This window comes from Urocampus carinirostris, chromosome 1 (genome assembly GCF_059441175.1).
Source record: "Urocampus carinirostris isolate Australia breed hairy pipefish chromosome 1, RoL_Ucar_1.0, whole genome shotgun sequence".
Taxonomy (NCBI): domain Eukaryota; kingdom Metazoa; phylum Chordata; class Actinopteri; order Syngnathiformes; family Syngnathidae; genus Urocampus; species Urocampus carinirostris.
Window position 1 is genome coordinate 26,570,928 of NC_142349.1, and position 17,250 is coordinate 26,588,177.

A 17,250-nucleotide genomic window follows, 5' to 3' on the forward strand; every position below is an offset into this window, starting at 1 on the left:
TTAGCTGAGGTTGACAGCTATGTAAACCCAATAATTTAATATGATTCAGTTTATTTTTTCACACATAATCTAATGTGCATTATGAGAAGTATTCATTAAAATCAACCTCGTCAGTTCAAACACACCTGCATAATCATTGAAATGTGAAGTTTTAGCTAAAAAAATTCAATTTCATACCAAATCTTAATACTAAATTGTTCGAAATTAGAAATTGGTAATATCGCCTGGATTGGGTGTTCATCATATATTTATTTTCAATATATAATTTGATGTATTTTCATTTTTAGTCTACAGATGGGCACTAAGTTGTTAAAATTGGGCTTTAAAATACAATTGTCAATCTTTTTATTTTAACTTAAATTGCCTTCCATCAATGCGCAACAATTATTTTGTGTCAGAAGATTTGTGACACTTAACGAACCACTTTTAAACACCAGCCAAATCTGGAGTATTTTGTATAACATGTATTTCCTCCATAGTTTAAACTTAATAATATTAAAAACACATCTCAAATAAAGTGGCAATCAATATAATAACTTCATTATAGATGCTTCTAGTTGACTTTTAGATAGCTGCAGTGAAGAAATCTCGCGAGATGATATTTTGCCACAACGGAAGCCGCCAAAGGTCAGCTTGAGCAGAGAGACTCATTTTGAACAAGAAGAACCGCTGCGAGGGACGGTGGAAGAGCGGCCCAACATTAAGTGATCATTTAAAAGTCAGCATTGTACGTATAATACGTAAGATGTGAACTGTAGCGCTTCAAGGCGTTGCGAAGGCTCTGTTGCGTTGATTTCATGCAGATCAATTATTTTTCGTATTGCTAGAATTGAAGTAAGAGTACTCTTTAGTGGTGCACTAGCATTAGCACCGCCTTGCGCAACGTGTTCAACAAGTTTCAAACTATTATTAGCCGATCTCACGTTTATGACTTCGATTGGTAATCCAGACGTTTTCCCTTATTTATTTTTTTTCAAACTTGCTTCTAGGAATCTGTGTGAGATTATTTTTTGGGGGTTTGTGTTGTATTCAGCCACGTATTCGTTGCCATCACACGTGAACACGATGTCTCGAAACTTTACTTCTAGCAGGCCGGAGCTAGAAAGGCAATTTCATAAATAAAATCCTCAGTGTTGAAGGTTGCCAATTAATTAATGATCACGTAAGCGAATTCATAATTGATTGCTGCAATCGTCTTTGAATATTGATACCTGCAATTCCGTCGTGATAATGTTCCTTTTCACGGTGGCACATCGATTTTCACTCGTCAGGATGCAACATTGCTAACCATGGTTAGCTAACTTTTAGCGCCACCGTTTCTCATTCAAGCCATTTCAAGGGCCAACCATCCGAGGCACAACAATGCGATCGGCATTAAAGCCGTTTACATATATTTATTTTTGCTTAGACGCACAATATTTGTATGAAATTAATATGGAGACTGCCGTTGGGGTTGGGGACGGATTACTTTTACGGATTAGGCCGGGTGCTAGTTTTTAACTGCTCGTGTTACATGTGCTCGTTCGGTATTCCGTTACTTTCCAAAGTGGAGTTTTGTCATAATTCTAGCCAGAGATGGCAACACACTAATACTTGACTTTATTGGAGGCCAAATTATGTTTGTCAATATAATCAAAGTAAGGTCAAAGAAGCTCTAATTTTGTAAAACTGCCTACAAGTACTCAATGCAATTTACCATTTCGCATTTTTTTAGCCATATATTAAGTCATGTTTGTATGTATAGCCCTTAACAACAATGCGTCTCAAAGGGCTGCACAGACTATGGCAAACTACTATTATTACATCATCCCCCGATAGAAAACTAACACGAGGGCAAGGAAAAACTCAAAAACCCTAGCATGAGGAAAATGAAGAAACCTTGAGAAGGGACCGCACACGAGGTAATCCACCTTCCAGGCTGCAATGGATGTTGTCTTAATAGACACACGTTTTGTTTAAAATGTATTATGAGCTATTTTGGTATGTGCAACATTCACATTTTTTGGACTTTCAAGTTTGAAAGTCCAAAAAATGTGAACACATTAACGAGATTTTTTTTTTTTTACTGAAAGATTTTGTAACATTTATCAATAATATTTCACTTTTTAACTTACTTGGTAACATGGCGTCACCTCAATACCGAATCTATCAAAACAATCATGCGGATTCAGTCGGGCCTTTTGGAGCACATGCTTGTCTTAGGTCTTCCCACAATATACATCGCAACTTCGGACAAAGACGTTTAATTAGGACCATTTCCTGAAAGTGTTAATGTCATTAGACATGGTTGTCCGACAATTATTTTAGTTTTTTGCCTTTGTTAAATGCTGTGCTAGGTAATGTGTACGGAGCACGATGTATTGTGTGCAAGAAATATTTATTTATTTAATTTTTTTTGGGTCGACTAAGTCTTATTTTATTCGAAGTGTATGTTTAAAGTTTTACATCTAAAATATGCTAAATATGAAATAATTGGAGTTCCTTATACTTTAGGAATGCGGGGGAAGAGGTTTTTTTTGTGTAGGGCCACAAGCAAAAAGGGTTGAGCGTTTCGATGTCAAAGGAAGTGCTCATACTTAAAATAGATACTTATATATGTATATATATATGTATATTGTACCAGCTCAGTAGCCTAGATGGTAAGGCGCCCGCTTTGAGACTGGGAGGTTCGGGTTCGCGCCCCGGCCGAGTCATTCCTAAGACTTAAAAAGTGGTCGGCGGCGCCCTCTGTTGGCTGCGGCTGCATCGGCTCGCTACAACGGGTCAGGTGCAATCGACATTTCGTTCTGTGTACATTGTTACACAGAATGACAATACAAGGAAATTATTATTATTATTATTATATATATATGTATACATACACACACTCACACAATTATTATTTTTTCACGTTTGACCACTAGGGTCGTGGGGGCACTATATCCTGTGGTGTGTCTTGGCCAAATACAGTCTGTTATTTACGGGACTTTATTTTTGGGAATGTGATGTATCCTGTACAACTGACTTCTTGCTGATGGTCTATGTATTCATACTGTCTGATCCCAAAACTGCGTGCTCAATCTCTCCATAACTGTTAATTATTACACCAAGTTAATAATCAAATTTGTACAGGATGGAGTGGCGGCCAGACGAGCAGGGACTCCAGCAGGTCCTTCAGCTGCTTAAGGATTCACAATCGCCTGACACAGCAACACAAAGAGCCGTTCAACAAGTATCCTGAACTATATTCCAAAATGTAGATGATTGATGTTTTGAAAACTTTTCCATTTATTAACTACACACATTTTGATTATTACATTGTTATGTGTTGGACTATTGAGAATTATCGGAACACTTGAATTAAAACTTGAATTACTTAACAACTTTGTGTGGGTTTGCTGATAATGAAGTTATCCTTAATTAATAATTTAGAAACTTGAGCAACTAAACCAGTTCCCTGACTTCAACAACTATCTCATATTTGTCCTCACAAGACTCAAAACTGAAGGTAAGAAAAAGTTTGAATTAGTTTCACTGCATCAATTGCATATTGTGTATATTACTTTGAAAGGAAATATGGTACAAATTCTCCAGAACTAAGCATAATATAAACTACTCTCATTGGCTTTATTGCTAATTCTAAGTAACCCTTTTTTAATTGTCTGGAATGTTATAATTTTAGAATGTCGAGAATTATCTAATGTTTTTTTAAATTTATGGTTTAAGTTTGTCTGTGTGTGCCAGCATATTTTATCTGCCTGTTGTGGAAGCCAGCTAAAGGGTTAACAATTGTATGCATGGAGGTAATTTGTGGTCAACCAATAAATGAATGAGTCACATTTTGATAAGAGAAATGAGCATGTTGATTCCTACAATAATCTCATTGTCGGAGCTTAAGCAATACTGTTGCTATACTAGCTAAAATGACATTTTTTCAAAAAGCCAACACAAGAGATAAAGCCATTTTGATTCTGAATAGTTACGATCAAGTCTCAAGCACGTGGATCGAAAGGCGTATGTGATCTGTCAAGTCCGGTTACAATTCCTAGGGTAGTTTACCTTGACCATGCTAAAAGGTATTTTAAATGGGAGGGGGGAATCAAAGTATTTGCCAAATTGATAACTCAAGATTTCTAAATCCTTAGATGAACCGACTCGCTCACTCAGCGGTCTGATACTGAAAAACAACGTCAAAGCCCATTACCAGAACTTTCCGCCAACTGTTGCCGACTTCATCAAGCAGGAATGCGTCAACAACATTGGCGACTCCTCACCTCTCATCCGGGCCACAATTGGTGAGTGTCCCTGCTGTCAATCGGATTAGTTGTGTTGTTGTTGCCTCTGGAGGTGATGCATAATATAGTCTGATTGCCTGTGAAGTTGCTTTTATTCATACTGTCTGATCAAGCGATAATTTTGGTTTAGATGATTTTCCCTATGCTTGTGATTAAAGTATTGTCTTCTAGGTATCCTTATTACAACTATCTCCTCAAAGGGAGAGCTGAAGTCATGGCCTGAGCTCCTGCCTCAGTTGTGCACCCTGCTTGACTCTGAGGACTACAATACTTGCGAGGTACATCGCATCCTTGTAAAACGTCAGTTAAAAAAATATATTGATATTGAACTAAAATGAAATGTAAAGAAAGTAAACATAAAATCTCCTAGTGTTGCACTGTAAATGCACAATGGAAAATTAATTCTTTACTTATTGTATAATACCGTATTTGTATCTTTTACCGTGTTCTTATCACTCCACTTTGTTCTCTCCTCTGTGTCCCTGTATGTTTGCGTTTTATTTGACAGCCTCTCTGTGTGTGTCCGTGTCTCAGGGCTCGTTTGGAGCACTGCAGAAGATCTGCGAGGACTCATCAGAGCTTTTGGACACTGATGCTTTGAACAGGCCCCTCAATATAATGATCCCCAAATTTCTCCGGTTCTTCAAGCATTGCAATCCCAAAATTAGGTACAACCTGATGAGCTGTTAATGGCAAGACAATATACCTTTAAGTATCAAAGGTCAAATATCATATCTGGTATTTATTTTTTCACTTGTATCTTTAGCCAAACTTGTCAAATAACAAATATTTGACAAGTTTGGCTTAGGATAATTATGGAACAAATATTTCTTAGCTGCCTCACACTGGTCGTTGATCTTGATATCTGGAAATGATGAAAAAACCCAGCTCATTGACAAAACATGAAAAAATTTGTTCCTATGATTTCTGATCCAGATATTTTCAGCCGGAAATCAGGTTGATTTTGAAGTATTTAGAAAGTTTCATTTTTAATGCTTTCTCTGTAAAAGAATCTTTCTAATGTGCTTCTTTTGTCTACCCGAGAAAATTGATACAGCTATTAAAAGAGTTGCTATTTTTTCACTCTTGTGTACCAAATATACACCGTATTTTCTTTGTTCCTTGCAGGTCCCATGCCACAGCCTGTGTGAACCAGTTCATCCTTCCCAGAGCACAGGCACTAATGAACAACATTGACACCTTCATTGAGGTTTGTTATTATTATTTTTTAATAGAGATTTTATTAGAATTTTAAGCACAACACATGTGTATTTGATCATGTTAGGCCCCAACGTTGATGCTATGTACATTTACATTTGTTCACAAAACTTAGGATAATCAACATTACTCAAAAAGTTGAGTACATTCCCAAACATTGAATATGTCAGAACTAGTTATTGCCAGAGCTGCAAATGCTGTAATGTCAGTTTCTTTTCTTGACACAGTTTAAGAAAAGTGCTGATTTTAGAATAGGGAAATTCCAGATAATGGTCTAGTATTTGACCTCCGTAGAGCCTTTTTGCACTGGCAGAAGACGAGGATTCCGAAGTCAGAAGGAATGTTTGCCGAGCTCTGGTCACGCTTCTGGAGGTCCGCATTGACCGTCTCATCCCTCACATGCATAGCATCATCCAGGTAGGGGAAGGATCATTTACTCAAAAATGCTGTTTACAGATAAGGCTAGTTTATTTTCACACATTCAATTTGAATAAAACAATATTGTTTGAAAATCTGCTCATTCATTTATGTTTCAACTCTTCTGCAGTACATGCTGCAACGCACACAGGACCTTGATGAGAATGTAGCTTTGGAAGCCTGCGAGTTTTGGTTGACCCTAGCAGAGCAGCCCATCTGTAAGGAAATGATTTCAGGACACCTGGCGCAGTGAGTAGTTAAGATGTACTCTTAACTGTACTCTGATATCATAAAACAAGATTTATCAACTAATAAGATGCTTCCCCTCTTCCACATTTACTCAAATAGATTAACTCCAATATTGGTCAATGGGATGAAGTATTCAGAGATTGATATCATTCTGTTAAAAGTGAGTTTTCTTTCTCTGCATTGGGTAATGTTTAATAAACAAATTATGACTCTTTTAAAGGTGATAAAAATGCAGTTTTGAGGAGAGTAACTGTTTGATGTTTTGACTAGGGAGATATAGAAGAAGACGAAGCTGTACCAGACAGTGATCAGGACATCAAGCCACGTTTCCACAAGTCCCGCACTGTCACTTTGAAGCATGAAGGTTTAGGGGCAGGAGATAGTGAGGACATTGAAGACGACGATGATGATGACGACGATGACACACTGTCTGACTGGAACTTGCGTGAGTAGAAATTAGGAGGAGGGTTTTCCTAGTGATGGGAAAATAAACCCCCATAAAGCAGTGAAGCCCTCAAAGGAAATGCTCCCGACGCACATGCACGCTCGTAAGGGATTCAAGATGATTAGTTGACTCGACTGCACCATCATGTGGACAGAAATACGTAAAATGCTTGTGTAAAATGCGCTCTGAATACAAAAAAATATGAGGAGTGTAATAAGGGTGCATCCTGAATTCTGTTTGTGCATATGCAACTAGTGAAAAAACGATGTGGAATGAAGTGATTATTTATTTTTATGTAAAAGTAATGTTTTTTCAAATGTTATGGACTCGGGTGGTTTCTTTTTTCGCAGATAATTTATCTTGCGTTTAAAAGCTTTCACGTGGTACAGATGCAGGGGTGCATAGACGTGTGACAGTATGTAAAGAATGGGAAGTGCACTTTTCTGTGATTCCCAGTACTTAAGGGAACTTTCCACGCAGAGGGCGTTTCTTTGCTGATTTTATCTGGAACCACACTCAAACCGAGCAAATCATTTTCTGAATCAGTCACGTGATTCACCCTCTTTGCAGGCTTTTAAGCATCACCACTAAAGTTATCAATGAACCTTGTCTCGCGGTTCATTAACTATTCACCTTAAATACTTAGCACACTCTTCAGGGATTTGAGCCACTAAAAATGTGCAGCTCTACTGGTTGACATACATTTTTACATTACTGGCAAATGGTGTATCAAGTATTTTTCTTTCTTCATAAACACTTTAACAGCATTTTTATCTATCTAACAAGTTTGGCTAACGATAATTATGGAACAAATATTGCTTCACTGCCTCACACTAGTCGTTGGTCTTAATATCTGGAAATGATGAAAAAACCCAGCTCATTGACAAAATATGAAACAATTTGTTCCTATGACTTCTGATCCAGATAATTTTAGCCAGCAATCGGGTTGATTTTGAAGTATTTAGAAAGTATAATTTTAATGCGTTTCTGTTAAATAATCTTTCTAATGTGCTGCTTTTGTTTACCTGAGAAAATTCATATATTTGGGGATTTGATTTGTATGCTCAGGAAAGTGCTCAGCCGCTGCATTGGACGTCCTTGCAAACGTTTTTCAAGAAGAACTGCTGCCTCACCTGTTGCCACTATTAAAAGAGTTGCTTTTCCACCATGACTGGGTTGTCAAGGAATCGGGCATCCTTGTGTTGGGTGCAATTGCTGAGGGTAAGATCCGGCAATCTTGGATGGGCAAATGGGTATGTTAAAATGTGTTTTTTGTGGGTCAGGCTGCATGCAGGGGATGGTTCTCTATCTCCCAGAGCTGATACCCCACCTTATTCAGTGTCTAAGTGACAAGAAGGCCTTGGTGCGCTCCATTGCTTGTTGGACCCTTAGTCGTTATGCACATTGGGTAGTATCACAACCCCCTGACTCTTCCTACCTCAAGCCCCTCATGACAGAGCTTCTCAAGTGCATCCTCGACCCAAACAAGAGAGTTCAAGAAGCTGCGTGCAGGTGAGTCCCACCACCTTTATTTCTGAAAGTGGAAATGATGACCTACCCAGCTTATTGAATAACAATGAAACATCTTGTTCCCATATTCTGTTCTGATCCACTTCATTTTTATCAAACCATTTGTTGATGATTAGTCTGTTATGTGCCATAGACTAGATTAGTTATGTTCTTGTTGTCCTCCATCTTTGTTTTCACCATAGCGCGTTTGCCACCTTAGAAGAAGAGGCATGTACGGAGCTTGTGCCATATTTAAGCTTTATTTTGGACACGCTGGTCTTTGCTTTTGGAAAGTACCAGCACAAAAATCTCCTCATCCTATATGACGCCATTGGAACACTAGCAGATTCAGTGGGTCACCACCTAAATCAGCGTGTAAGTATTCATTCTCATCAGTCTTTATCTACTTGAAGAATTTACACTTTAGAAACTATCAAATATTAATGTTATTAATGTTTTGGTTCTTTAGGAGTACATTTTAAAGTTGATGCCACCTCTTATTGCAAAGTGGAATGAGCTAAAGGATGAAGACAAAGATCTTTTCCCACTTTTGGAGGTAAAACAAAATGGCATTTAACTTGAATTTCATCCATGTGGGAAAAATGTTCTCATGAATTAATCTCATTTCCATGCATTTTCGTAGTGTTTGTCTTCAGTCGCCACTGCACTGCAGAGCGGGTTTCTGCCCTACTGTGAACCAGTCTACCAGCGCTGTGTTACATTAGTACAGAAGACCTTAGCTCAGGCAATGGTGAGCGTTCAAATCCGCTTTTTGTGTGGGGCTAGCTGTAACAAGGATAATAAAATGATGTGGCCTTTTCAGATGTACAACCAGCACCCGGACCAGTATGAGGCTCCTGACAAAGATTTTATGATTGTGGCCCTTGATCTGCTCAGTAGCCTGGCTGAGGGTTTGGGAAGTCACGTGGAGCAACTTGTAGCTAGGTCCAATATCATGACGTTGCTTTTCCAGTGCATGCAGGTACTGGCAAGTTGTTACTGACTTGTTATTTTTGTCGTGAATACCCAAACTTGTAAATTGTGTGCATACTTCAATAGACATTTTAATTGGATATTTGTTTTGCAGGATACTATGCCTGAAGTTAGACAAAGCTCTTTTGCGCTATTAGGAGATTTAACAAAGGTCTGCTTTCTTCATGTTAAACCCTGTATTGGTGAGTCTTTTCCCTTTTACGGTCGCCATATCATTTACAATTTCCTTTTTCAACAAACTATTATGTTTTGACAGCTGAGTTTCTGCCCATCCTCGGCCTAAATCTGAACCCAGAGTTTATTTCAGTGTGCAACAATGCTACCTGGGCCATTGGCGAAATTGCCATGCAAATGGGTGAGTTGAAGGAATGACACCTGTCACACTTGTTGGCTTTTGCAACATTTTGAATACTGTATATTGAAAAAGGTCTCTAAATTGAGTAGTGATGAAAATCCTAGCTCCTTGACCAAATGATGATACATTTTGTTTACCAATGATTTCTGATCCAGATAATATTAGATAGATAGATAGATAGATACTTTGTTCATCCCCGAAGGGAAATTCACATTTCCAGCAGCATCCCTGACCTGCAATGCAAAATTCAGGCTGATATTATGTGTGATTTGGTATGTTTTGGAGGTCTGGTATGAAGCCCTCAAATTCTTAGACCATACAAATTGGAAGAAATTTTGAGCCTTAATTAATAAAACAATTAGTTGGACTCAAAATTCACTGCTGGCCCCAAAAACTTTTCAAAGAACCTGTCTACTAAATGGTTAACGAGTTCTTTTTATCTCTTTTTATGTAGGTGCAGAAATGCAGCTTTATGTTACGGTGGTTTTGCCACATTTGGTGGAGATTATCAATAGACCTAATACACCAAAGACTCTGCTAGAAAACACAGGTTTGTACATGAATTATAGCATACTTTTTTAATCAATGATTTTCTGAATACTTTTTTTCTTAATATGCAGCCATTACAATAGGCAGACTTGGTTATGTCTGTCCTCAGGAAGTGGCACCACAGCTTCAACATTTTATCCGCCCATGGTGAGCCGCGTTTGTTATTCATGTCCGTTTCTGCCTTTTTTGAATCGGTTTGGGATTTTGTTTGATTTAAATAAACTGAGGCATTTACATGCCAAATAGACAATGAAATAACTTAGTCACTCATTTTCCATAGTTAATGTTTTTTTTAACTCCCTATATATAAATCGGGGGTGGCTAACCCAATCCTGGAGAGCCGCACGTCCTTTGTTTTGGAGGTTTTTCTGCTCCATCACAGGAGACGCAATTTTTCAGCTTGTTAGCAGGCTTTGTGAGAGCTTTATAATGATCCAGGTGATTGGAATCACCTGCATTGGAGCAGAAAAACCTCCAGAACATGCAGGACGTGCGGCTCTCCACGACCGGCTTAGCCACGCCTGAAATATAATAATGTGCATGCCAACTCAAAAGACTAGATTTTACTGTATAGAGTATACATTTAACTTGTTACAATCATCCGTATTTAGGTATTGTTCACACTCATTTTTGTTGAGTAAGGTGCTACAATGACTGCCAGATCGAATGAATGTGAATTTTGTTTTCTAGGTGCACATCACTAAGGAATATCAGGGACAATGAGGAGAAAGATTCGGCTTTCCGTGGAATTTGTGTGATGATTGGTGTGAATCCAGCTGGTGTTGTACAGGTTAGATGTTTGACCACGGAACGATGCACTTTAAAATGTCATTAATTAGCAAAAACAGCAGTGTCCTTAAACTGACCTCTTCATTCTTTTCAGGACTTCATTTTCTTTTGCGATGCAGTGGCCTCCTGGGTCAGTCCAAAGGATGACTTGAGGGAAATGTTTTATAAGGTGTGTGACAATATTCATCGACGTATTCAGTGTGTCTGATTGGTAGCTTGCTGCACTGTGATGATCATTTCTAAGACATTCGAAATCCGACTCACCCTGCGGATGACTTATTAATCTGAGAAGTGTGGTAGGGCTGGCTCAAAATATATTTCAAATGCTATCAACATCTGAATTAGTCATAAATATGGTGCATGAACTTGCATGTATAAACTATAGCAAAATTAATTTCTACCTACCCTTTCTAGATCCTACATGGCTTCAAGGACCAGGTTGGTCAAGAGAACTGGCAGCAATTTTCAGAGCAGTTCCCTCCATTATTGAAGGAGCGTTTGTCAGCCTGCTATGGAGTCTAACAAGTCCACTTTGGATGCTGACCCGTTGGCAGGTATTCTTGCCATTGTTCATCTTGGTTTCAGAGGTCTACACCCCCCTTTCCAAAGCTTGACCAGGGTTACCCCCAACGTCTTAAAAACCTAAGTCTTGAATTTGACAACCGTTAATAAAGGCCTTGAAAAGGTCTTAATTTTAAGTCTCAAATGTTTTACATTTCCCCCATCTTATCTGAGTGATATAGCGAACAACTATATAAGTAAACTAACAAAAATATGGAACATTGGGTTGTAAAAATATTTTTCAATTTCTCCGTTATCAATTGCTGACCGATAAATGCAATGTCTCTGTCATAAATTCCAGCATTCCGCGTTTTCGAACATCCAGCCTCAAGTCATGTCAGATTTATTTGTATAGCCCTTAATCACAAGGAGTGTAAGGGCGGCACAGACCACGGCTTATTTCAAACCACAGACTAATATTACACATCCCCTGATCTAAATTCTACATGGGGGCAAGGAAAATCTCAAACCTCACATGGGGAAAATAAGGAAACCTTGAGAAGGAACTGCACATGAGGTATTCCCCCTTCCAGGATGATCAGGCTGCAATGAATTTTGCAACAATAGTCATCGGAATAACTTTGGGATGGGAAGGTGTTGGTTAAACCAGTTGTGCTTAAGCTATTTAATGTATAACTTGGTCCAGACTTTAACCGGAGAATGAGTGGGAGGCTTGGTGCAGCATTTGTCATCAAAACTTAGTTTGTTACAATAAGACATAGGGCCTTGGTTTCGTGCATAAAGGGAGATTTACATTAAACATGCTCTGCAGCTACACTGAGGCAGGTACCTGTATTGCAGCTCTGCTTAGCTAACTTCGACAGTCACTTCGACAGCCAGCAGCAAGCAATGTTACCTCTCAGATGCGCGCATGCGCAATCGCGCACTGTCCGCACGTTCTCAGCGCAACAAATAAATCTATCCAGCGCAATGTTCCCTCTAAGCTGCGTGTGTATGCAATTGCGCACTACCCAGAGCTTTCCCGCGCGGCTCAAAATTGCTAATCAAGAAGCGAATTAAGTCAAAATTACAGAGCATGAACGTAAAAATACAAGGGTTCCCCTGACGTGTTCTAAATGCGGTATTTGGAACTCAAGGTCGAAGTAGAAAGAAATTGAGTAAAATCAGTAGTTTTTCGAGAAGCAGCTTCTTCGGCTTACTAAAAGGAACCGTCTCTTTGGGTCCTAAACTGCTCTTCAGGTTGTTTTTGCTTCTTTCATCCCTATATGACCAAATAGTATGTGCAATTGTGCACAAAATGACTTAAAGGAAGGGGGAATAGAACAAAAAAGAAAAAAATACCAAAATGAAAAAGTAGTGAAAAGCTGAGAAAAAAAGAAACAAAATGAAAAGAAAAAAGAAGGAAAAATTCCGAAAAAGACCAGAAAAAAAGAAAAAACAAAAGAAAAAAAGTAACAGCTAGGACAAAATAAACACAATGAGATTTTTTTTAAAAGGGATTAAAAAATAGAAAAAATAGGAAAAAAGAAGAAAAAGTTTGTTGCATTCAAATAATTTCCAATTATACCAGGTCAATCTTGTTGCAAACATTGTACTTCCACTAAAAATGTGATTAAATACAGTTGTGTATCGTGCAACCAACTAAATAAGCTCCCAAATATGTTAGTATTATGCAACAAAAGAAACCAGGAAAAAAAATGGAAATCTTGTGAAAGAATTGACGTTTGTAGGCCGTACAACCTTTGCAATAATACATTAGTCAATTCATTCAAAAGTGAAAAACTTTTTTGCATTGCCGTAAACTCAGCAAAATGTAACGTGATGTCAAGTTTTGGACATGTTTGATAGTGACTTAGTTGCCACACTTGGTTTTCTGTTGCTCACTGTTGTTTCAAGCGTTGCTCATCGACTTTGTGTGAATGCTCAGACCCGTGGAAAATTAGAGGGAACATTGGCAGAAAGGTAACATGCCAGCTCTGATTGTGGCTTGACACCAACTTTTAAGGCAAAGGAGACGTAGATACTGAAGACCATATCGACCCACCTACAGGGTTCCCGCGGATCCGAAGTCTTTAAAGGCATTGAATTCTTCTAATGATTTGGACTTTATTGGCATTAAAATGTTTTGAATCCAATTTTCGAAAGTCTTAAATTGTCAACAACTTGATGACATTTTTTTTTAACTAAAAGATTTTTTAACATTTATCCATCCAATTTACTTTCGTGGCAACACGGCGAGAGCACAATAATGGAACTATGAGAACAATAATGTGGTTTTATTCAGGGTTTTCAGAGCAAGACACATATCTTAAATCTACCCACAATACACATAGCAACTTAGAACTGAGACATTTACTTAGGACCACTGAGAAGTGTAAATTTAATGAGAAGTGGCTGTCAGACGAACCTTTTCGCCATGACTGAAAGCTGTGCCCGGTAATGTGTATGAGGTACAATGAATTGTTTGCAAGAAATGGTTGTGGGTTTTTGTTAAGCTCGTTTCAATTTTGTCAACTTGGTCTTTAATATAAATTCAAAAGGCATTAGTAAATAGGTCTTAATGTCTTGAATTGAAATTTAGCTGTAGGAAACCTGACCTATCGTATTCCTCCAAAAACTGTAGGCCCTATTGCGTCTGCAAACAGATGTATGCATATACACAGTTGTACTTCTTGCAGTTACTCATCCACTCACTAACACACACAGACACCACGTATTCCATGCAGATAAAGTTTTGTATATGATTTGTCTAATGTTAAGTGTGATAGAGTTGCACAAACACACTCTTCATATAGTTTAATTTTTTAGTGTTAAAAGATTGTAGCACAGGTATATAGGGCATTATCCTGTATTTTTTGATACGTTAGTACCAGAGGCGTGTTCAGGAGAGTGAGCGATTGCTATCGCTAGCTATCGCTAGCTTCTGAACGGCCAATGATTATTGAGCGCTCGCGTGCCCGAGTAATCACGGGAGAAAGACCGCTTACTTTGATTTCCAACATGGCGTCGACAGTGCTGAACATGGAGGATCTCACCCTGACGAGTGCTGTTGGCGATGTAATATATCGTCTTACATTGCCTGGTAATGTTTGTGAACAATGCAAGACAGGTATGACCCTTCCACTGCGTTTAGGATAACCTTAACTGTGTCAATATGCGAACTGTCGCTCATATCAGCCAACTCGCTCAAAGCAAGCTGTAGAACGAAATCCATTGTACTGTCGTCGGCCATTTTGGATCAGTAAGGCAATCACAGCGAGCGATTACAAAACGTTCAGCAGTGCGCGGCAAGCGATTAACAAGCGACTACATGTCTGATTACTCTCCTGAACACGCCTCTGGTGTCCAGATGCTCACACTCTTCTGTTGTATTATAAATGATTGATACTATTTCCTGTCTTGGTTCTTATGGCAGACCATTTTGCATTATTTCATAAGTGAATACTAGAATAGATGTGATATTGCTCCTAGTTTTCCTTAAGTGTAGTCTTGAGAAGGCTAATCTTAAATTTGAATGAAGAAAACCTTGGGGGAACTCTGAGTGAAAATAAACTAAAAATAAAATTGCGCACCTTCCCACACTGCTCTGGAATTTTCTGGCATAATTTAAAGGAAGCTACTACCAATTTTGTGTGAATTGTTAAAGGAATTTTCTTTTCTTGACCCTACAGGTTAACACAGGGATGGGGTCACCATGGGACTCATTGCACTGCCAGGCGAAGCAGACAGAAAAGATCTGGGAATGCGACGGACTTTTCCAAGGCAGTGTACCCCATTCTGCCCTTAGTCTGTATCTCTGTGGGGGAGGGTGGGAAAGGGTGGTGGCTGAGGGAGGGTAAATATAGGGTGTATGTATACCTCTTGGATTTCATGCCTCACAAAATCCATCATACTCCAAAATGATTCTCCACAGGGAATCAAGTTGCTGGCGGCAAAAAGGAGCTGGCCATTATTTCTCAACTTGATCTTTTCAAAGTTGGGAAGGGCGGGTGGTGGGCGGGGGGCGGTCCTTTTATAGGTACATTTAAAAGATCAGGTTGCCAGAGTCCCAAATCCCCCAATGCACATTCTAATGACGTGCATATCAGTGTGTTAAAAATGGGTTTGTGCGATTACTAGTCATAGGCACCTCTGTTTTGCCAGAGGCTAAACAAAACCGGCTTTTATTATCACGCAGGAGGTGTGCATAAATATTTGCACCTTTTTACAAGAAATGTTGCAGGTCGCCTTGGGTATGCATATACTGTGTCTTGTGCGTCTTGTCATCTGCACATGATTGCTGGGTTAAGATTAATTGCCTCTTAAGTGTTGCATGTGGAATGAATGGCTGAGTTTTACACTCGTGACTGGGGCGCCTGGGTATAGCGATCCAAATACTTTTTTCTTTCTCACGCCTCCCAAATACATTTTGGTCTGCGTCGTTATTTTCAAAGGGGGTTGCATAAAAACAAAGCAGGCAGATTATGACTTATTGAAACAAGAGCAGACATACTGTACCCAGGTGAAGGACTCGTTTGCTGCTTTTTTTCTTCAGCCCTTCCGAATAGGTGGAGTTAAATCGCTGAGACCTAGGTTATTACTGATAAAATGCACTTTTTCCTTTGAAAACTATTCAAAGTATTTACTGGTTTCGGGGGTTTATTTCTGATAGTTATGAGACTTTAATTAAAACAATAAATACATAATAGGTATAGGTTTATTATAGTTAAAAAAAATCAACCTTGTAAAGATGGACAATTTCAGTATTTTAAGTCTCGGTGCAGCTTTTTAGCGCTCACCATGCGCAATGCATTTGGTTCATTCAAACTGCTGCCATTACCAATGTTATAAACTTTGCATGCTTTTCAGTAAGCGTCACTTCTTTCCCTGTGTTTTGAAGTCATGGGATCCTTTAAGTTCCCGATGGCAATACACCTTAGATGCTGGTCTCAAAGGATACTGAGCATGCGTTTGATCTTTTAATTAGCAGGTGACTTGTTATTCCACATGTTGACACTGTACATTATACTTGGAGCTACACTGACCCCAACAGTTCTACCAGACACTGGATAGCTGGATGCAGCCATCTTAATCCAGCTTTGTCTTCTAGCTGTTGTCCATAGTGGACGATTGTATTGGAAGTATGTATGGCTTTTAGCCTGTGGATGTTTCGCTATTAATGTGCTTGTGTTTGTGTACATGAGCGTTGCCTACGTGTTTTTTTTTTTTTGTTTGTTTTTTTGCACCAGCCCTACCCTAAGGATATGTGCCGGGCATTGTCAGGGAGGGAAAAATTTATGGCCACTGCCAATTACATTTTTTTGCTTACTATCAAACCAAGTTTCTGATGAGATGACCCTGTGGTAAAGCAGAATTTGAGGCCATCACATTGTGACCATGAGTATTAGCAAGGTTAAGTTTTTAATGTATTTTTTTGTTCTTTTTTGTTTTTGATATGAACATTTGTAGCACAATAGCTTTGCCTCATTTAAAGCTGCTTAAACACTCACGATGCTCGTGAATGACAGCAAAGTACTTTGTTGAAGGAATTAAGACAGGAATTCGGTTATGCTTATAGTGATGAGTGAAAATGTTTTTTTATGTTTATTGTATTTTAATTTATTTTTGTGCAGTGCGCACAAATTTTTTTTGGACTTTAAAAGTTTTTTTTCTTTTCTTTTCATTTAAAGAAATATTTAATAGTATACCATTTAATTGCATCAAATTTGATGTGGTTGACTGTCTCGAGTCCGAGCTTGGCGCATACCTTAGGGGAGCAAAATGAACCATAACTGTTGAAATGATATCAAGGCTGGCCAGTTTCATCTCCATTTTTGTTTAATCATGGTCAAGTTGTGATGTTGGCGGATATGCTCCTTTTTAAATTTTGTCGAAAGGGGGAAAATAAATTTTTTATATTAACACTACACTGTTTCAGTCTTATTACATCC

The 17,250-nt window shown here is 38.6% G+C and overlaps 1 protein-coding gene and 1 non-coding gene across 4 annotated transcripts; both read left to right on the plus strand.

The window, feature by feature from the left end:
* Positions 1-613: 613 nt before the first annotated feature.
* LOC148374112 (transportin-2-like) lies at positions 614-17,226 on the plus strand. Of its 3 annotated transcripts, XM_088332578.1 has the most exons (26): positions 763-940; positions 1,819-1,901; positions 3,112-3,211; positions 3,412-3,487; positions 4,125-4,274; positions 4,446-4,552; positions 4,809-4,942; positions 5,403-5,484; positions 5,787-5,909; positions 6,040-6,158; positions 6,258-6,318; positions 6,429-6,603; positions 7,672-7,824; positions 7,887-8,115; positions 8,316-8,487; positions 8,582-8,668; positions 8,756-8,863; positions 8,936-9,094; positions 9,200-9,287; positions 9,362-9,460; positions 9,915-10,010; positions 10,081-10,156; positions 10,700-10,799; positions 10,893-10,967; positions 11,213-11,352; positions 14,992-17,226. In XM_088332578.1, the coding sequence occupies exons 3-25, from the start codon at positions 3,113-3,115 to the stop codon at positions 11,318-11,320; spliced, it is 2,676 nt and encodes an 891-aa protein (XP_088188704.1). In that variant the 5' UTR covers positions 763-940; positions 1,819-1,901; position 3,112; the 3' UTR covers positions 11,321-11,352; positions 14,992-17,226. The 3 variants fall into 3 exon arrangements, with proteins under 3 accessions (XP_088188695.1, XP_088188714.1, XP_088188704.1); XM_088332569.1 differs by lacking the exons at positions 763-940; positions 1,819-1,901 and adding an exon at positions 614-727; XM_088332588.1 differs by lacking the exons at positions 763-940; positions 1,819-1,901; positions 14,992-17,226 and adding exons at positions 614-727; positions 13,266-14,599.
* LOC148374113 (small nucleolar RNA SNORD41) lies at positions 2,975-3,044 on the plus strand. The gene has a single exon (XR_015849100.1). It is a non-coding gene; the product is annotated as a small nucleolar RNA SNORD41 (small nucleolar RNA).
* Positions 17,227-17,250: the final 24 nt, after the last annotated feature.